At 46.6% G+C, this 21,033-nt stretch overlaps 1 protein-coding gene across 1 annotated transcript; it reads left to right on the plus strand.

Moving 5' to 3' along the window:
- The first annotated feature begins 14,573 nt into the window (after window positions 1-14,573).
- Window positions 14,574-16,611, plus strand: LOC115992821. The gene is made up of 2 exons (XM_031117062.1): window positions 14,574-14,897; window positions 14,966-16,611. Exons 1-2 carry the CDS (start codon window positions 14,733-14,735, stop codon window positions 15,539-15,541), a joined length of 741 nt encoding a protein of 246 aa, XP_030972922.1. The 5' UTR covers window positions 14,574-14,732; the 3' UTR covers window positions 15,542-16,611.
- The last annotated feature ends 4,422 nt before the right edge of the window (window positions 16,612-21,033 follow it).

Genomic DNA, 21,033 nt, shown 5'->3' on the forward strand with positions numbered 1-21,033 from the left:
GACTGTGGGATGGCAGGAACAATCAAACATCGAAACCAGGCAAAACGCATTGAGGCCGCCCATTGGCACAATAAATGTCATCCTCGCCGCACTTGGAAGGACCGAATCCAATCCTCTCAGAGTAATGTTAGTGGCCAGGCTCCCACCGGAAGACAATGACAGGGAAACTAAAAGGGCCAGAATGAGCCCCACGCCCTTAATCGGCTTCTCGGATGAGGACAAACTGGGAACCCTTCAACCCCACGATGACGCCCTAGTCGTCACGCTCAGAATTGGGGGTTATGACGTGAAGAGGGTGCTAGTTGACCAAGGCAGCACCGTGGAAGTAATGTATCCCGACTTGTATAAAGGATTGAACTTGAAGCCAGAAGACTTGTCGCCATATGACTCCCCTTTGGTCAGTTTTGAAGGAAAAACAGTCACCCCGAAAGGTATGATCAGGATGCCTGTACAAACAGACTCAGACGTGGTGGAAGTGAACTTCATTGTGGTAGATGCGTACTCCCCCTACACAGCTATCGTGGCCCGGCCATGGCTTCATGTACTAGGGGTTGTGCCATCAACCTTACACCAAAAAAAGAAGTATCCGTCAGGAGGTCAAGTCAAAGAAATAATAGGGAACCAAGCGATGGCCAGGCAATGCATGGTGTCTGCAATCTCACGACGACCAAATAGTGAACCTTCCACCTCAGCCGAGAACGGCCTATAGCAATTAATGACCCCGGTCCCAGCTTCGGGTGGTGGAGGACCAGCCATGGAGGTGAGCTGTGAGGATCTGGAGAAAGTACTCGTCGGATCAGACCCCGAGAGGTTTTTTCAGGTCGACTCAGAATTACCGCCCTAAGAGAAGTCAACTCTAATTGATTTTCTCAGACAGAATGTGGATGTATTCGCCTAGGACACCTACGAGGCCCCTGGGGTTGACCCAGATTTCATCTGTCATCACCTTAATGTTAACCTGGCTGTAACACCTAAGAAACAGCCTCCTCGGCGACTGTCGAAAGAACATGCAGACGCTGTGAGAGAGGAGGTCACAAAATTGAAGAAAGCAGGGGCTATCAAGGAGGTATTCTACCCCGAATGGTTAGCCAACACAGTCGTGGTAAAAAAGAAGAATGGGAAATGGCGGGTCTGCGTAGATTTCATGGACCTAAACAAGGCCTGCCCGAAGGATCCCTTCCCCATGCCGCGGATAAACCGATTGGTAGATTCGACTGTCGGACACCCCCGAATGAGTTTTTTGGATGCCTTCTAGGGCTACCATCAGATACCCCTGGCCGCTGAGGACCAAGAAAAAACTGCATTTGTCACCCCCGTCGGAAATTATCATTATAAGGTGATGCCCTTTGGCTTAAAGAATGCCGGGTCGACCTACCAAAGGATGATGACCAGGATGTTTGAACAGCAGATGGGAAAGAGCATTGAAGTTTATATAGATGACATGGTGGTAAAAAGAAAATTGGTGGCCAACCACGTCAGAGACCTTGGCAACATCTTTTGAATTTTGAGAAAGTACAATCTGCGACTTAACGCGTCCAAGTGTTCATTTGGGGTGGGATCAGGGAAATTCTTAGGTTACATGGTGACCCACCGAGGCATCGAAGTTAACCCTGACCAAATTAGAGCTATACATAGCCTGCAGCCACCTCGAAATCCCAAAGAGGTCCAAAAGCTCACCGGCATGATCACCGCTTTAAACCGTTTCATTTCCCGCTCAGCGGACAGATGCAGACCTTTCTTCCTCCTATTAAACAAGTGGAAGGGCTTTGAGTGGACCGAGGAGTGTGCTTTAGCTTTCCAACAGCTTAAGGAGTACCTCGCCCGACCACCAATTATGTCCAGTCCTAAGGCTGACGAGGTGCTATTCGCCTACATTGCTATGGCCTTTCATGCAGTGAGCTTAGTGCTAATCCGAGAAGACAATGGCACTCAACGGCCCATCTACTACTTAAGCAAATCGCTGCACGAAGCAGAAACGCGTTACCTCCCTCTCGAAAAGGCCTTTTTGGCAATCGTATAAGCCACGCGAAAGCTCCCCCACTACTTCCAGGCACATACTGTAGTTGTGCTAACCCAGCTTCCGTTGAGGTCCATTCTTCGAAGCGCCGATTACACCGGCAGAATTGCAAAATGGGGAACGATTCTGGGCGCCTTCGACATTAGATACATGCCCCGCACTGCTATGAAGGGTCAGGTCCTCGCAGATCTAGTAGCCGAATTTGCGGAGCCCACACTAGAAGGAGGGCGAGGGTCACTAAGCCTTGACGGGAAACTGATCAGCACAATCTCTCAGCATGAATCGAATTGGTGGAAAGCACACATCGATGGTGCAGCCAAATAGAGGGGCTCAGGCGTGGGGCTCGTTTTGGTCTCCCCCGAAGGGATCACTATCAAAAAGTCGTTGAGACTTGGTTTCTCGGCCACGAATAACGAAGCAGAGTATGAGACACTATTGGAAGGAATGTCAATGATACGGAAACTAGGTGGAAAATCCGCGAACATGTTCTCGGATTCGAGACTCTTCGTGGGACAAGTAAATGGGGAGTTGGAGGCGAAGGATGAAAGAATACAAGAGTACTTAGTCCAAGTTAAACGCCTGCAGACCCATTTTTGCCACTTCAATCTGTCGCATGTGTCAAGAAGCGGGAACACCCATGTTGATTCTCTTGCAACGCTAGCCACCTCCTCGGCTCAGCCACTTCCCCGATTATTCTCGTAGAAGATCTCTATCACCCAACAACGACGAGGGCCAACAAAATATGGGTCCACAACGTCAAGGCCGGGCCTAGTTAGATGGATCCTCTAGTGTTGTTCTTAAAGCATGATACTTTACCGGACGATAAGAACGAGGCTGACAAGATTAGAAGGAAGGCCTCTCGATTCTGGTTGTCCGAGGACTCCAAACTGTACAGGCGCTCATTCTCAGGGCCGTACTTGCTCTGTGTGCACCCAGAGGCCACTAAACTCATCCTGGAGGAACTACACGAAGGAATTTGTGGAAGTCATACGGGGGGTAGGTCCCTATCCCATAGGGCCATAACACAGGGTTACTGGTGGCCGGGTATGCAGAAAGAGGCGTAGAAATATGTGAAGAAGTGCGACCAGTGTCAAAGGTTCGCTCCGAATATACACCAGCCTGGTGGAAACCTTAACCCGCTGTCCAGCCCTTGGCCATTTGCACAGTGGGGCCTAGACATCCTGGGTCCATTCCCCAAAGCGGTAGGGAACAAGAGATTTATTCTCGTCGACACATATTATTTCACGAAATGGGTCGAAGCTGAGGCACTGGCGAATATTAGGGACGTTGATGCCAAGAAATTTATTTGGAAAAATATCGTCACTAGATTCGGGATCCCTCACACACAGATCTCGGACAACAGCCTCCAGTTTGACAGTAAAGCTTTCAGAAGGTACTGTAGTGAGCTGGGAATTACCAACAGATACTCCACACCAGCTTACCCGCAGGGTAACGGGCAGGCGAAGGCCGTCAACAAAACTATAGTGAATGGGCTGAAAAAAGGTTAGACGACACGAAAGGGAGGTGGGTTGAAGAGTTGGGCCATGTCTTGTGGACATACCGCACCACACCTCGCAGGTCCACAGGGGAAACCCCTTTTTCGATGACCTACGAGGCCGAGACTGTCATTCCACTAGAGGTAAACTTCCCAACACAAAGGACCACTGCATTCTGCCCCAGTGCCAACAACGGACTTCTGGAAAAAAGCTTGGACCTCATCGAGGAAAGAAGGGAAAGCGCGATGATCCAGCTTGCCCACTATCAACAAAAGCTCAAGCAAGGTTACGATGCCAAGGTGAAGCTGAGGCCCTTGGCGCCTGGGGATCTGGTATTGAGGAAGGTCCTTAGCACTGCGAGAAACCCTGCGTAGGGGAAACTCGGACCAAATTGGGAAGGCCCATATCGTATCACCTCCATAGTTGGCATAGGAGCCTACTTTTTGGAAGATTTAGATGAACATGTAGTGCCACGCCCTTGGAATGTAAATAACCTGAAAAGGTACTGTTATTAATGAAAGACATAATTCTTGGACCACATTACTGTACAGCTACTTGGACTAAGTGTTAAACAGAACCCAAGTCCTGCCTGACTCCTCGGACCACAGACTTAGGGGAAATTAACCTCGAAACCATTTTTCACTAAGTGTTAAACAGAACCCTAGTCTTGCCTGGCTCTTCGGACCACAGACTTGGGGGAAATTAACCTCGAAGCCATTTTTCATTAAGTGTTAAACAGAACCCAAGTCCTGTCTGGCTCCTCAGACCACAGACTTGGGGGAAATTAACCTTGAAGCCATTTTCACTAAGTGTTAAACATAACCCAAGTCCTACCTGGCTCCTCGGACCACAGACTTGGGGGAAATTAACCTCGAAGCTATTTTTCACTAAGTGTTAAACAGAACCCAAGTCCTGCCTGGCTCCTCGGACCACAGACTTGGGGGAAATTAACCTTGAAGCTATTTTTCACTAAGTGTTAAACAGAACCCAAGTCCTGCCTGGCTCCTCGGACCACAAACTTGGGGGAAATTAACCTTGAAGCCATTTTCACTAAGTGTTAAACAGAACCCAAGTCCTGCCTAGCTTCTCGGACCACAGACTTGGGGGAAATTAACCTCGAAGCTATTTTTCATTAAGTGTTAAACAGAACCCAAGTCCTGCCTGGCTCCTAGGACCACAAACTTGGGGGAAATTAATCTCGAAGCCATTTTCACTAAGTGTTAAACAGAACCCAAGTCCTGCCTGGCTCCTCGGTCCACAGACTTGGGGGAAATTAACCTCGAAGCTATTTTTCACTAAGTGTTAAACAGAACCCAAGTCCTGCCTGGCTCCTCGGACCACAGACTTGGGGGGAAATTAACCTCGAAGTCATTTTCACTAAGTGTTAAATAGAATCCAAGTCCTGTCTGGCTCCTCGGACCACAGACTTGGGGGAAATTAACCTCGAATCAGTCTTATCTAATTATTGACTATCATTTTCTACATATTCATTCATTCATGCTTGGTTTTCAACAGTTAGTAGTAGAATAGACATTCATTCATGATGAAAGCAGAAAAGATAGTAGAACAACATGTTTTAAAAGAAAACGACACCTTTTCATTGAAATCCAAAAGCGTTGTTTTACAAACATCAACAAAACAAAATATAAAGGGGCAGCTACAAATAAAATCCTACACTACTTTCCTAAGTCTAAACCCTGAGTAGGCTCGAGTTGATCGTCTGCTGCCTGAGGTCCCGGAACAACCTCCTTAGCCTGTGCGACAACATCCCTGATTGAGAGACTGTCCTTGGGCGACTTGTCCTTCGCGGCCAGCTGTACGTCCTCAGTTTCAGGCATAGGGGAGTCCGAGGCTAAGGCCTTCGTTGAGAGAGGCTCCTCAGGGGTAACCGCATCTGGAATCTCACGAATATCTTTCGGAAAAAAGATATTCTCAACTTTCCAGAGATCTGAGTCCGCTGGAACTGCTGCCCGATCCATGGCTACACCCCAAGACATGGTGATGTAATCCCTGCATACGACGGCCACCTCCTCGGTCAGCCTAACCTCAGTGTCCCTGACTCCGCGATCATATGAGGTCGCCACTGCTTTCTCGGTCGCCTTCCTGGCCACGCGGGCCTTTTCCTTGACCTTTGCAAGCTCGGCCTTGAGATCTGAGACCGCCTGCTTCTTTATCGCGAGTTCTTCCTCGGACTGGTGGAGCTGTTGGCGCAGATCCTCAGCCTGCTTGGTGGTGTTTTTAAGTCCAACCTCCGTGCTTGTGCGACCCTTTTGTGCCTTCTTCACTTCAGTGCTCAGGCGATCCTTTTCTTGCCTAAGGGCGCCGGCAGCCTTCTCGGCAGCAAGGCGGGACTGAGCCTCACTGTGCAGGTCCTCGCGAGCCTTCCTGGCCCATTCCTCAACAACAAAGATTTGTTGGGTGACCTGCGCCAGAAAAGTAGAGGCCTAATTAAAAGAAAATGACGAATAAATAGATACGTAATGAGAAGACTAGATAGGAGAAGTCTTCACTTACCATAGCCATGTCCCTCTTCAGCGACATGAAAAGGTCTGGTTGCCGAGTAGCCCGGAGACCCTCCATATTGCGAGGCAAAAGGAGGGGCTGTTGCAGGGCCTCGGCCAGAAATGACGCCTGCCCTCGTTGGGACTCCCACAGAGTCGCGTCCCAGGAAATCGGGGTGCCGTTTAACTCGAGCCGTGGCAACCATGTCTGTTGTTCCCTCCAAATAGCCGCCTCGTCTCGGCTATCAACGGACCTAGTCCTCTTTTCTTTAGGCACTTTGCCCTTCTTCTGGTGCTTGTCCTTTTCATGGCCAACCTCGCCCTCCTCCAGTTCTTCCACAGGCCTTTTTCGCCTCAAATTAGGCATAGGCTGTAGTGCTACATCCGATGTGGGAGGAAGAGGAGGAGGAGCCTTGGAGGTAGGCTGTTCCTCTGGGGTATCTTTGGAAGATTGCCCCTTGTTTCTGTTGGAAAGGAGGCCCCTGAGACCAGACCTTAGTTTCAGATCCATTCCTTCTTCCTCAATCTCTTGGCTGGTATCAACTTGTGTAATTACCAAACCAAGATTAGGGGCTGCCGAGGCGCGGTCTAAGTCTGAATCAGAGTCCGAGAGCTCTACTGGCCTGGCCGACACCTCTCCTTCCTCGGCGAAGTGGAACTGGTCTATTTGATCTTCTAAGGACGAATGCGAGGAACCAGCTTCTTCCCCTGGGACAACTGCTGCGGGAAGAGCACGCCGAGCAGGCAGCTGGATGGGAGGTAAATCTCTTGAAGCGAGAAACCCTGGTATGGAGACGTCGATGCTTGCTAATCGCGGACTACCAGCCCTGATGGCTTGACCAGCGTCCACTAGAGCACGCGAAAGGGGCTCTTAGTCCAAGATCAAAGGTGCAGCCCGTAGTTGCCCGTCCACACTCACGTAAATTTCAGACCTCAGAAGGAAATTGAGTGCCGGGACATTGACCAAACTTAGTCGAGGAGTCATACGCTCCTTGTCTGCGAAGCCCAAAAAAGGGTTACGTTAGTCCGAGGAGGCAAATAAGCAAAAATCAAAACTGAAACAAAGAAAAGAAAGATCAAGACTAAGGTCCCCTCCAAGGGATCTAATTCTATGGTGCCCCACTTGGTGTTCCTGCCCTGACCGAGCAGTGAATATCGTCGTGCCATGGTCCGAAGACGATCAAAAGGTCGTCCTTCAAGCCTTTGTTGGACTTGGGAAGGCAGGATATCAACCTCACCTCTTCGAACCTGGATTTTAGGTAATATGACTCGCCGAGGCTATGGCATTCATATAGATGAACCACGTCGTGCCATGAAAGGCCGAGGTTCATCTGAGCGTTCAAGACGTCTATGCACCCCAGGATTCGGAACATATTCGCGACGCATTGGTGAAGGGCCAACCTATGACCACGCAAATAATCCCTAGTTATCCTCCCCATAGGGATGGTCATTCCTCCTTCCACAAAGGCTATCATTGGAATGGCGACCTGCCCCGTCCTTCTCTTGATCAAGATTTCCTCCAAAGAGCAATACTCTAGACCTACTTCTGGCGGAATACGGTACTTAGCCCTGAAGCCTTCCATACCGGCCGGAGAATCTACCATTTTTTCAAGCTTACCCATCCCCTTAATCCTAGGTGACACGAAGACGATTTACTTAAGGAAAAACGCCGGGAAAGGCAATGGAAAGGAAATGGGCACTTACGGGTGAGGAAGTCGCTGGGAATCTTCAAGGGAATGTCTGCGGAGGTTTGAACGCTTTGAAAGAGAAGGTGCTGGAGTGCTCTGAGTGCTCGAGTGCTTTTCCAAAAAATGGGAGTAAGTTCCTTTAAAAATCTTATATACCCAGGAGAAGCTGAACGGACTTACTCCCACCCAGAGAAATGGAGAGAATATCAGCCGTTGATCTGGCGCCCCACCATTGGATTGAAAGGATATGAAGCCGCTAAGCACAATAATTAGTGCCTCATGGGTTGCAAAACGCTTTTAGCAGTAATGAGGCACGTGGGGAGCATACCTCCGCACGGGTGAAGCAGGAATCCACAATAAATGACCCTGTGAGTGTCAAAATCCCGCCTTTTTTCCTCGGATAAAAGGGAAAGAGCCGGAATTTTGAGGGGCTATTGTAAGGGTAAAATGCCCAAGTCAAACAACGGGCCTTGGGCCCTATACAGAGTCCAACTACAACCAAGGAGAAAATGGGTCACCAAAATAACTTCCAGCCCAACCCCAAGAAGTCCAAACTTATTTAAAAAAGATGTCCGAGGAGGAATGTCTCCTCGGACGTGCCAAGTATGGGCCCAACGTGCACCCTATCCATAGTGAGGAGTCATTCCAAACAAATATTGGTAATAAGGATGAGCCTCACAAAGTAGGGAGAAGAACGAGAGCATAGGATGTTCAGGGGGAGACCCCAACTGCCTCATTAAATGCAAGGAAACTACTTTTCTGGCCGCATTAATGTGGAGAGGACAGGCGAACAGTGTTACCTTGGCCAGGGTGGATGTCTGATGGGACAGGCACTCAAGTGAAGGTCTAGATAATCAACAAGTGTAGGGCTCTTATTACTTTAAGGAGTCTATATAAGAGAAGGGCATCCCCATGAAGAAGGGATCGAGAAAAGGCAAAAGAAAGAGAGCAAGATTATATCCCTTAATCAAGAATATAGGTGCACCCACACATTTTCTCGGACCGAACATCCAGTGGGGATAAATGAGATATTCTTACGTTCAAACGCTGCATGGCTTAAAATTAATTAACATTCACGTCATTGAGTCCTAGTTCTGTAACCCGCTCTCTACAAATTCATTGTCTAGGGTTCTTTGGGCCAAAGTCACCTACTTGCTGGGCTTGGGCCTTAAAAACAGACCCTACAGCATTAATACCATCAATATAAAAGGTTGCAAATATTAGAATGGCAATTATAGTAATTCAAAATAAATATAGAATTTTTTTAATTTATAATTTTTTTTAAATGTATTGTTTTAGTTACCAACTCGTGAGCCACCACTTTCACTTGTTCCAAACTCTTCTCTTACAATAGCTCCATTGTTTCTAGCACTTCCAGCTGACTCTTTTCTTGGAATAGCTCCATAATTTCTAGCACTTCCAGCCGATTCTTCTCTTGCAATAGCTCCAAAATTTCTAGCACTTCCAACCGCCTTTTCTCTTGCAATAGCTCCATTGTTTTTAGCACTTCCAGCTGACTCTTCTCTTAGAATAACTCTATGATTTCTAGCACTTCTAGCCAACTCTTCTCTTGGAATAGCTCCATAATTTCTAGCACTTCCAGCCAACTCTTCTCTTGTAATAGCTCCATTAATTGTTTCTAACTCTAGCCATATGTAGATTTTGACCTTTTTTCATTGAATATGCTTCCATAACTATCTAACAAGAATGAAGCATGACAACCCTGCAATATGAGAAATTATATAGTCCTCATGGTGGACTACATCACTTGTCCACCATTCTACTAAAAAACTCACTTGTTTAAAATTGCTGAGTTAGCAATTAAAAAAAATTTCTGACTCTGCAATTTTAAACAAGTGAGAGTCCTTTAATGAAATGGTGGACCACGTCACTTGTCCACCATGAAGACCTTATAATTACCCTTGTAATATAAACAACTTGTGTCAACCATACTAAGCCATCATGATACATAATAGAGTTCTTAGAGCATTCTCATCAAGAGTGCCAAATGCCAAATATTTGGCATTTGGCACACCAAACATCAAAAACAGACCCTCATGAGGTGTGCCGAATGCCAAAAAATTTGGCACACCGCTACAGTACCGTCTCAAATATGAGACGGTACGGACATCAATGTTATAAATTTTTTCTTATTTTATTCACTTTTCTCTCTCCTCTCTGATCTCCGTTGCTCCTATTTCTTTCTCACTTTCATTTTTTTTTTTATCTCACTCTCTTCCTCTCTTCATCTGCAACAGCCATCACCACCACACTCTGCAACTTTCATACAGAGACCGAGATCTGACCCAATTCATACCGACGAGGCCGAGATCGGGTGAAAACTTTGGTTTGCTCTCACTAATTCGTAGATCTCTCTCTCTCCACACCTCACCGATCTCTCTCTCTCTCTCTCTCTTTTGGTGGTTGTGGCAGTATTTCTAATGGTGGTTGGTTGTTTTGATTGTTAGTGGTTGGCTGATTTTGGTTGAAGGTGTTGGGTTGATCGGGTTGTGGATGTGAGGTTTGGGATGGTCTCAGATCGGGTTATGGGTGTGAGATTGGATTATGGGTGTGAGATTTGTGGCTGTGGATGGGTCTTACCAGTGCCGCTGTCGATATTGGTTGTGCTGGTTTTTTTATTTTTTTTTATTTTTTTTTAAGGCAGCATTGGTAGATGTGGGTTTGTGCTGGTGGTGGCTGTCGATGTTGTTGCAGTAGTGGTTGTTGGTGGCTGTTGTTGCGGCAGTTGTGCCATTGTTGGTGGTGGTGTTGTTGATGATGATGATTTTGATGATGATGGTGGTGGTGGTGGTGGTGGTGGTGGTGGTGGTGGTGGTGGTCGTGGGAGGGGTTAATATATTATTTTAATATGTTATAAATATTATTTTAATGTATAGAATTAAAGGATAGAACATCTGATAAATGATATGTTGTAAAATAATGTATTAAAATGATAAAGTTGGTTTTTAGTGTATCAAAATAGTATTTTTTATGAGAAAGCTAATAAGAATGCTCTTATGAAAGTAAATGCATCGGTAATGTAAACAGTGCCTGCAATAACTACTCATTAAAGGCTTCATTTTCTTGCTAATTGAACTGCTAAAATAAATATATAGCTCATGTCCATTCATGAAACTACTAATATTTTAATACATGAGGCCCACTGATTTAAATCTAATCAAATTGCAATAAATTGAATATCCCTGACCGAATTTATATGTACAGAATTTTCCATTAGGCATCCTTCATAAAAAAATAAATAAAAAATGAGGCATCAAGTTACTATTACAGGTATGGCAATGAGCCAATGAGTACAAGTAATTAACAAAAAAGAAAATGTTTAACTGAACATAATATAATATTGACTAACTCTTACAACCAGGTGTGTGCAAGTCCAACGCATGGGCACAACTAACAACAACTACAAGGCCAAGACCCAGATGCAAAATGGCTGCAATATATCCCTTTTTTATTCCTTCCCTATCTAAAAGTGCCATGATAGTAGCCTAAAGCAAACTCAGGCTCTTCACAGTTTGTAATGCCCACTATTTTATCCATGCTTTTTTTTTTTTTTTTAATATTTATGCACTAATTATGCAATACTTCCTTCCCCCAAAAACTTCTATTAAGTGCAATATATCCTAAGAATGAATCATTCAAACTAGTGGCTGTATTGGACACATGAACTTCCACTATTTTTTAGCTTATTTTCTTCTAATATTTTAAAATTCGACCACATTATCAACCTCATTCACAATCCACATTTTATTAAATTATTGCAGACCAATCCAAACCACAATTAGATGAGCTTTCTTTTCAAAACAATTAGATGATTTTTTTTTAAAATTTTTTTTACAGAAATATACAGTGTTAAAACAAAATCATTACATATGGATCATGCTTACTTTGTTTTCAGAGAAACCTATTACTATAAGTCTCAAAGCTATATTCCCTTTACAAATGGATTGTTATTTTTTATGTCAAGACTTGCACAGACCAGGTTGAAGGATAGTAAATGTTTTCCACTTCCAGTCAAGGAGTCTAGCAATGAGAAATACATCAACTTAACGCATCAGCTAGGAAATATCAATTTAAAAACATATGGCTTTATCAAAAGTTATTCTATAGTTGAGGAAGTGCTATCATTGACTTCCTCATCACATCATGATGGATAAGTTATCTAAATCAGAGTTGCCTAATGTGTAACACTACTCCTATGAGTAGTCTGCAATTTAAGGAGATATTGAAGCCAAAATAGAAGAATTGAAAAACAAACCTAAACTCAAAAGCGTTTTGCATTTACATGAAGTAGGTTCTTATTATACTCAGACAATACAAACAAGAAACCATGACCATAATAACAACAATGCACTAATATATTATCAAATTCACCACAACACAAGTTACAGATCCACAAATAGCAAAATTGCAATCACAAATTATGACTACAAATCAAAAAAACATTTTCAGATTTAGCAAAAGACCCAATACACCAAAACACAAATATATATGATGATGCCGAAAATAGTATCACCAGTGAGTCACACGTTCCTCGTACGATCAAACGGCACCTGCACAACGAAAAGGAAGAACCTAGCAGAGAGTACCGGTGTGGTACCGGCCAAACACCCTCCGAAGGTCAAGTTAGAACTATTCTCACTGCTCTAGAGTGCTAGAGAGGGTAAATTATGCGTACCTTAGTTTGTGAGGATGCTTGGGCTTTTATACTAGTAGAAGGTTGACCTCTTTACCTTGGAGTAGAAGTCCTTTCCTTATAGGAGTCCTTTTGAGCGTATTTTACGGGATCTTTTCCTTATGGGGATCCTTTAAATATTATCTAGCGTGGAAAGCAAGTAAACTTGTGCCCGGTCCGTCAGCCTCAATTTTCCTCCGTCACCTTTGTTATACCGTCAGCATTTGAGTCGTCAACCACGGAGTCAGCTGATACTATGACCGTCAGCATAAGCACCGTCTGCTACGCCCAAAGAAAAAGTATTAAACCGTCGGCTTTATGTCCGTGTGGTTTAAGCTCTCCTTTTATCCTCATCAGTTGCCCCCTACTCTACATGTTCGACGAATAAGACCGTCAGCATGTGGAGTTAGAAGATGACTAGGGAAAAATCAAATATGAACGACTCCTCGATCTTCGAGCTATTAAATGCAAGGTCACGTGGCATTCATTCGTTGGCCTCGTTTCTGGGCGCGGGCGTCGCCTCGTCTTCCGTGCGTTTTCTCTCTTGTATAAATACCACGCCCCTTCACTCATTTCATCATTTCAACCTCGCTGGTTTTTCAAGAGAGAATCCGTCACCCTTACTTCCAATTTGATCCGTCAGCTGTTATCAACACCGTCACTTTCAAGGTCGTTCCATCCATTCAAGATCTGCTTCACCTGTAAGTTCTTCTTTCCTTCTCTTCGCTTTTTTCTCCCTTTTTTATTTTTTCCTGAAAAAACAAAGTCAGTCTAGGAACTTAGAGCATATCCGTCACTTGTAGGTAGTCAGATGTCGAGTGACGCGTCGAGTGATCAGTCGTCAGTCCGCGATGGAGCGGGCTACGACGAATTCTTTGGCTCAGGTCAAGAGTCCGACGGCTTTTCTGAATCGTCAGGAAAGGAAACGTCAGCCCAGTCCCTTAGTATTGATGTAGAAGGCCAAGTTGAGGAAGTTAGGGATAAAGTGTTAAGTGAGGTTGAGGTCGAGAGGAGAGACGAGGAAATTTGTGTGGACGGGAACGGGGATGAAGGCGACGAGGAGTCGGATAGTGACGGGAGTAGGGACGAGGGTAACGAGGTTAGTAGTGACGGAAATGAGGATGAAGGTGACGACGAGTCCTGTGATGGAACTTCAGGGAGTTCTGGAGGTAACCGTCCCTTCATCCTCCCGGAGGAGTGGGCCGTCAATAAATTCCTTCCAAAGATGAGCAACAGAGTTTTTAACGAGTTGCGTACCCGTTTCCAAATCCCAGACCACATTCCTATCCGTCTCCCTAGAAAAAATGAGAAGTGTTATACAGGGAGGACTGCTGATGTGGGGATGTACGATGCCATGTTCGCTGCTGGCCTTAGATTACCACTGACGGCTTTACACCGTCTAGCGGATTTCTTGGGATTGTCCGTCAGCCAAATTGCTCCGAATGCCTGGAGGATTTTTATTGGTGCTGAGATCCTTTGGGGTCGCTTGAGTGGGGGGAACCGTCAGCTTTCGCTAGACGAGTTCTTTTATTGCTACAGACCCCAGCATAAAGTATCTGCCAAGGGGACTTACCATTTTGCTCCACGTGAGAAGAGCTTAAGATTAGTGTTTGATATGCCAGACTCCAATAGAAATTGGAAGAATAGATTTTTCTTTGTTAAAGGGACGGATTGGGTGTGCCGTCCAGGTGAGTGGGATACACTGCCTGGCGGTTATTTTGATAACACTTGGGCCTATATTAGGGAGTCAGGTTGCCCCCTTGTCTTTCTTCTTACCGTCTCTTTTCATTTATCAGGGAGTTTTCTTGAGTCCGTCTCCTTTAACACCGTCTATTCCCTTTTATTTCAGCTAGTGCTCGCCCGGAGATATCTGACGAACAAAGGGAATTTATCCGTCGGATACTTGGCATATCGCTTGAGCAACGGAAGTGTAGGGACTTGATCACCCTAGACACCCTCCATTTGTATTGTGGGGGTCCAGAGCCGACGGTTGAAGCTCGGAAGTTGGAAGAATTTTCTCGTAAACGTAAGTCGAAGCCTTACATGACCCGTCGGTTTATTTCTTTCGTCGGCTATTACTGATCCGTCAATTTATTTTGTGTAGAGATGGAAGCTGCGAAGCAAAGGGTGAGGGCTGCTGCTGCCCGTAAGAAGGAGGAGGAGAAAGTTAAGGGAAAAGAAGGAGCGTCAACCCCTCATTCCTCTTTGAAGAGTTCAGTTAAGAGGAAGGCTGACGGAAAGGACGATCCTCCTTCTAAGAAGGTAGCTGTCAGTGCAGGGGATGTGCCTTCCACGAAGTCGCCTCCCAAGTCTGGTCACGGTGCTGGGAAAGGAGTGATGACCTCTTCTGGTCCCGTCATTGAGGGACCCCGTTGCTTGCTGACCCACAAGGATTATGCTGTTGAGGGGGTAGAATCCCTCATAAAACAGACGGATCTTGACCCTTGTGCTCAGCTAGGGACGGAAGACCTGGGGGCGTCAGCTTTCTTTGACATAGCACGGGTATGCTTTTTACTTTGATTAATTTAATGTTTGCCTTGCTTTATGGCTGACGGTTGTACTTCCTTCAGGCCTTGGTTCGTGTAAAAGCACTTCAAGACCGGTGCGTGGCCAAAGAAGGCGTCGTTTCTCGGGTTAGGAGGCATAACGCCAATCTGATGGATCAGCAAGCGCAATATAAGGAGGCCGTCCGTCTCTTAAACTCAGAGCTGAAGGATGTAAAGGAGAAGTTGGGAGAGGCTGAGGGTCAGCAGAAGAAGCTTGAGGAGGAGGTTTCATCCTTACGTGCACAAGTAGAGACGGCTGGGACTGATGCGGTCCAAAAATTCAAGACAACCCAGTCATTTATTGACTCCTGCGCTGATTATTACGGCACAGGTTTCGACGATTGTCTGAGGCAGGTAGCGTCAGCTTATCCAGAGTTGGATCTATCCGGAATTACCATGGACGCCTCCGTGCCGATGACTCCTGCTCGTGAAACTGTTGCTGACAAAGGTGACGGACCTATTAGTTTGGACTCTTTGCTTAATGATGCCGGAGTTATTTTGGCTCAGCCAGCCGTCACTATTCCTGCCGAGTCTTCAGATGCGGCACAAATTGCCAAGGATAAAGCTGACGGGGTCTCCAAGGATGTTCCTGCCATTTAACCATAGCTTTTCTATTGTAATTTTTGAACAATGTTTTTAAATGTCCTTTTGTTTATTGGGCTTTTTACCTGTAACTCTATTTGCCCCTTTTTATGGCACTTGGAATTCGTCGCTTTGAACATGTATACTGATTCTAATTTCTTATGGCCCCATTTATTTGATGAGATCGTTATTTTTTTGATTTTTTAGCCCCTTTTTATCATTTCTACGGGCTTGTTGGTTTGAGAACCACGTTTGTAAGTAGGGTCTTACTTTTTCGTTAGACCGTCATCTATTGGACCGTCTGCCTTATAGGTCCGTTAGTTTTAGGACCTGGTCCATATGATGATATTTTCATCTATTGGATCGTTGACTTTGTTGGACCGTCACTTTTTTAATTTTGGTTTTTCCGGACCGTTGTTTTCTTGGCCTTAGCCTTGACGTTTTTGACACCTTTATTAGTCCGTCAGTTTTTTAAGTCCTGGTCCATATGATGATAGCTTCATCCACTAGACCGTCAGCTTTTTAAGCCTGGTGTATCTAACACCTTCATTAGTCCTTAGTTTTTTAGGACTTCGTCCATTTGATGATCGCTTCATCTTTTGGACCGTCGGCTTATTAGATTTCCCGGACCGTTGGCCTTAGACTTGATTTCTCTGACATCTTTTTTGGCCCGTCAGCTTTTTAAGCTTTGGTGTATTTAACACCTTCATTAGTCCTTAGTTTTTTAGGACTTCGTCCATTTGATGATTGTTTCATCTTTTGGACCGTCGGTTTTTTAGATTTCCCGGACCGTTGGCCTTAGCCTTGATGTCTCTGACATCTTTTTTGGTTCGTCAGCTTTTTAAGCTTTGGTGTATTTAACACCTTCATTAGTCCTTAGTTTTTTAGGACTTCGTCCATACGATGATTGTTTCATCTTTTGGACCGTCGGCCTTAGCCTTGATGTCTTTGACGTCTTTTTGGTCCGTATGTTATGGACTTAGCGGTTTTGGCCGCGAACCTAGTAGACCGTAGAAGAAATACACTTCAGTAATTTCTGAAAAACTCCTCTTATTGTCATGCATTCAAATGAAAGTAATTAAAACCAAATCCTGCCCCTTGGGCTAAAAAGAAGAATTGTTGCAAAAGATTAAAGTAAATGATAGTTATGAGGAGTGAGACTAAAGTCTTGCTGGAATGTAAAATAAAAAATTGAACTTTGTGCTGTCGCTCCTACTGGTAGTATCTTCGTAGGTGCTCGGTGTTCCACGGGTGCGGCAGTTTCTTTCCTTCCAATGTCTCTAGATGGTATGTGCCTTTCCTTAGCCACGACGTAACTCTGTAGGGTCCTTCCCAATTGGGGCCGAGTTTCCCTTGGGTAGGGTCCCTAGCGGCGCCCATGACCTTTCTAAGAACAAGGTCTCCAACCTGGAAGTCCCTGTGTCGAACCCGAGAGTTGTAGTGTTTAGCCATACGGTCCTGGTATCGAGCGAGCCTTTGTTCTGCTATTGCCCTGATTTCGTCTATTAGGTCCAGCTGTAGTCGCATGGCCTCATCATTTTTGTTTTCGTCGTGGTTGTGCACCCTGTAGCTTGTGAGCCCAACTTCTGCTGGAATGACCGCTTCATTTCCATATGTCAGTCGGAATGGTGTTTCTCCTGTGGGTGTCCTTGCTGTCGTCCTGTAAGCCCATAATATGCTTGGCAATTCATCGGGCCATATACCCTTTGCCCCCTCGAGCCGGGTCTTGATAATTTTGAGCAAGGATCGGTTCGTTACTTCGACTTGGCCATTAGCCTGAGGGTGGGCGGGGGAGGAATAGTGGTTCTTTATTCCTAGTTGTGAGCAGAAATCTCGAAAGGGGTCGTTGTCGAATTGCCGTCCGTTGTCCGAGACGAAGACTCTAGGAATGCCAAACCTGCATATGATACATCTCCAAACAAAGCTTCGTACGTTTTTCTCCGTGATTGTGGCCAATGCTTCAGCTTCCACCCATTTTGTGAAATAGTCGATGCCTACCACCAGGAACTTTAGCTGTCGTGCTGCTGTAGGGAAGGGTCCCATGATATCTAAGCCCCACTGTGCGAACGGCCATGGGGCCGTCATTGGGGTCAGCTCTTCGGTTGGTTGCCTAATAATGTTGCTGAACCTTTGGCACTTGTCGCAGGCCCTGACATAGGCTTCGGCGTCCTTCTGCATAGTGGGCCAATAGTATCCTGCTCGCACAAGCTTGTGTACCAACGATTTGGTCCCTGAGTGGTTTCCGCAGATTCCTTCATGCACCTCTCTCATGACATAGTCTGCCTCTTCCACACCCAAGCATCTTAGATATGGTCGGGAGAAACCTCTTTTGTAAAGGACATCTTTTATCAAGACGAACCTCGCTGCCTGGACCTTAAGTCTTCTTGCGGCTTCCTTTTCGTCTGGTAAGACCCCGTCCCTCAAGTATGAAACTAACGGCGTCGTCCAGCTTTTGTCGGAGCATATTTCCTGCATGTTGCTGAGGTCTATTAGCGGAGAAAGCTGTATGAAGGAGAGTACATTACCAGGGATGACCATTTGTTCTGCTGAGGCGGCTTTCGCTAGGCGATCGGCCCGCTCGTTTTCTTCTCTAGGGATTTGGACAACTTTAGCTTCTAGGTCAGCCACTCTCGCTTTTACTTCACCAAGGTACTTCTTCATCTTTTCGCCCTTGCACTCATAGTCTCCATTGATTTGGTTAGTGACGACCTGTGAATCGCAGTAGATGACTACCCTCGCGGCTCCTGCTGCTTTGGCGAGGTCGAGCCCTGCTATCAGAGCCTCATACTCTGATTCATTGTTGGTGGCAGGGAAGTCGAGACGGACCATACATTCGATGGTGTCCCCTTCGGGCGATAATAGCACAATGCCGGCCCCTGCGGCTTGCCTGTTGGATGACCCGTCCGTATATATACTCCATTGAGGGGACTCTGCTGCTTCCTTGTCTTCATTATGAGTGAACTCAGCTATAAAGTCGGCGACGACCTGTCCCTTGATGGCAGTCCGCGGGCGGTACTGAATATCAAATTCGCTCAGTTCTATAGCCCATAATGCCAATCGTCCCGCGGCCTCGGGACTGCTCATTGCTCGCCTTAAAGGCTTATCGGTCAAAACGTTCACCGTGTGGGCTTGGAAGTACGGTTTGAGCTTGCGGGCTGCCGTGATCAATGCCAGGGCAAGTTTTTCCATGGGCGGGTATCTTTCTTCGGCCCCATGAAGCGCTCGGCTTGCGTAGTACACGGGCTTTTGTACTTTCTCCTCTTCTCTGATCAGGGCCGCGCTAACTGCCGCGGGGGAGACGGCTAGATAGAGAAAAAGCTCTTCTCCTGGCTGCGACGGGCTTAGTAATGGTGGGGAGGAAAGGTAAACCTTCAGTTCTTCGAACGCTTGCTGGCATTCGTCAGTCCACTCGAAGGACTTCTTCAATGTTCGGAAGAAGGGTAAACACTTGTCCGTAGCCCTTGACACGAACCTGTTTAGTGCCGCTATCTTTCCGTTGAGGCTTTGTACCTCCTTCACATTTCTTGGTGGTGCCATATCCAGGATGGCCTGGATCTTGTCCGGATTTGCTTCGATGCCCCTCTGAGACACCATGAATCCTAAGAATTTTCCTGCCGTTACTCCAAAGGCACACTTTCCTGGATTGAGCTTCATATTGTAGGAGCGAAGTGTGTCGAATGTTTCTTTGAGATCTCCTAGATGATCTTCCTCCTTTCGGCTTTTCACCAACATGTCGTCCACATAGACTTGGACATTCCTCCCAATCTGCTGCGCGAACATTTTGTTCATGAGTCTCTGGTACGTTGCGCCTGCGTTTTTTAGGCCGAAGGGCATCACCTTGTAACAGAAGAGGCCTTGGCTGGTTACGAACGACGTTTTCTCTTGGTCGGCTTCATGCATTCGGATTTGGTTGTACCCCGAGAAGGCGTCCATAAAGCTCAGCAGCTGGTGTCGAGCCGTGGAGTCTACTAGGATATCGACCCTCGGGAGGGGGTAGCTATCCTTGGGGCAGGCCTTATTGAGATCGGTGAAGTCCACGCACATCCGCCATTTCCCGCTCGCCTTCTTGACCATCACCACATTTGCTAACCAGTCGGGATAGTATACTTCTCTAATAAAACTTGCTTCCCGTAACTTTCTGACTTCTTCTGCTATGGCTCGGTCTCGCTCGGGGGCAAACACTCTTTTCTTCTGTCTGATAGGTGGAAAGGCGGGCGATACGTTCAACCTATACACCATGACTGAAGGATCTATTCCCGGCATATCTTCATGATCCCACGCGAATACGTCCCGATTGCGTCTGAGGAAGGTTACGAGCTCCTGACGGATCGTGGTGTTAGCGAGCGTTCCAATTTTGGTCGTTCGACTAGGATCGGAATTGTCAAGGGGTATCTCTTCCAACTTCTCGACCGGCTCTGTTACCGTCCGGCGCTCTTCTATGCTTAAAGCCTGAACCTGATCCTCCATTTCCATCATGGCTATGTAGCATTCGCGTGCGGCCATCTGACTCCCGCGCAGTTCGCCTACTCCGTAATCAGTCGGGAACTTGATCATTAGGTGATAGGTGGAGGTTACTGCTTTCCATGAGTTGAGCGTGGGTCGCCCGAGGATAGCGTTGTAGGCTGATGAGCAATCGACCACCAAGAATGTCACGTCCCTGGCTATTTGTCGAGGGTAGTCGCCTACAATGACGGATAATGTGACTGCGCCTAATGGGAATACCCGGCTCCCGCCGAAGCCAACAAGCGGGGCGTTGGTTGGGATCAACCGCTCTCTGTCGATCCTCATCTGCTGGAACGCTGTATAGTATAGAATATCCGCTGAACTGCCATTGTCGACCAGCACCCGGTGCATGTTGTAGTCCCCCACACGCAGGCTGACGACGAGCGCATCGTCATGTGGATGGTGAAGGCGTCGCGCGTCTTCCTCTGAGAATCCGATTATGGGACCTTCTCTCCGTGCTATCTTCGGCACGACTCCCGTCAGCTGAACATTTTGTACCATCCGAAGATAGGTCTTGCGGGCTTTCTTGGATGACCCGGCGGCAGCCGTTCCTCCTACGATCATCCTGATATCCCCGATCGGAGGCCTCGGTCGCTCATTGTCCCGTCGGGGGTGCTGGTCTTGTGCGGGGGGATCCGCTCTCTCCTTGCTAACGAATCTCTGCAGCTTTCCTTGTCTGATAAGGGCCTCAATCTGCTGCTTGAGGTCATAGCAATCAGCCGTGTCGTGGCCGTGGTCGCGGTGGAAACGGCAATACTTATCCCTGGAACGTTTGTTGGGGTCGCTTTTCAGTTTTCCTGGGAACGTCAGAGCCTCTTCGTCCTTGATTTGTATAAGGACTTGATCCACCGGGGCTGTTAGCGGAGTGAAGCTTGTGAACCTTCCCCCCATTGGTCTAGGGCGTCTTTCTTCCCTCCGGTCTCCTGTTCTTGTCTTCTTGCGGCCTTGGTCTTGCCGATTGTCTTCTTGTCGTTCTCTTTTCCTGGGCTTCTCTTCCCGAGCTAATA

This window comes from Quercus lobata, chromosome 5 (genome assembly GCF_001633185.2).
Source record: "Quercus lobata isolate SW786 chromosome 5, ValleyOak3.0 Primary Assembly, whole genome shotgun sequence".
In the NCBI taxonomy this organism is placed as follows: domain Eukaryota; kingdom Viridiplantae; phylum Streptophyta; class Magnoliopsida; order Fagales; family Fagaceae; genus Quercus; species Quercus lobata.

What these genes read in the sequence shown, in the direction of transcription:
- LOC115992821 (XM_031117062.1), top strand. Translation starts at nt 14,733, where the DNA reads ATGACCTCTTCTGGTCCCGTCATTGAGGGACCCCGTTGCTTGCTGACC. An exon ending in CTTTCTTTGACATAGCACGG is followed by an intron (nt 14,898 to 14,965) that starts GTATGCTTTTTA and finishes TACTTCCTTCAG; the next exon opens with GCCTTGGTTCGTGTAAAAGC.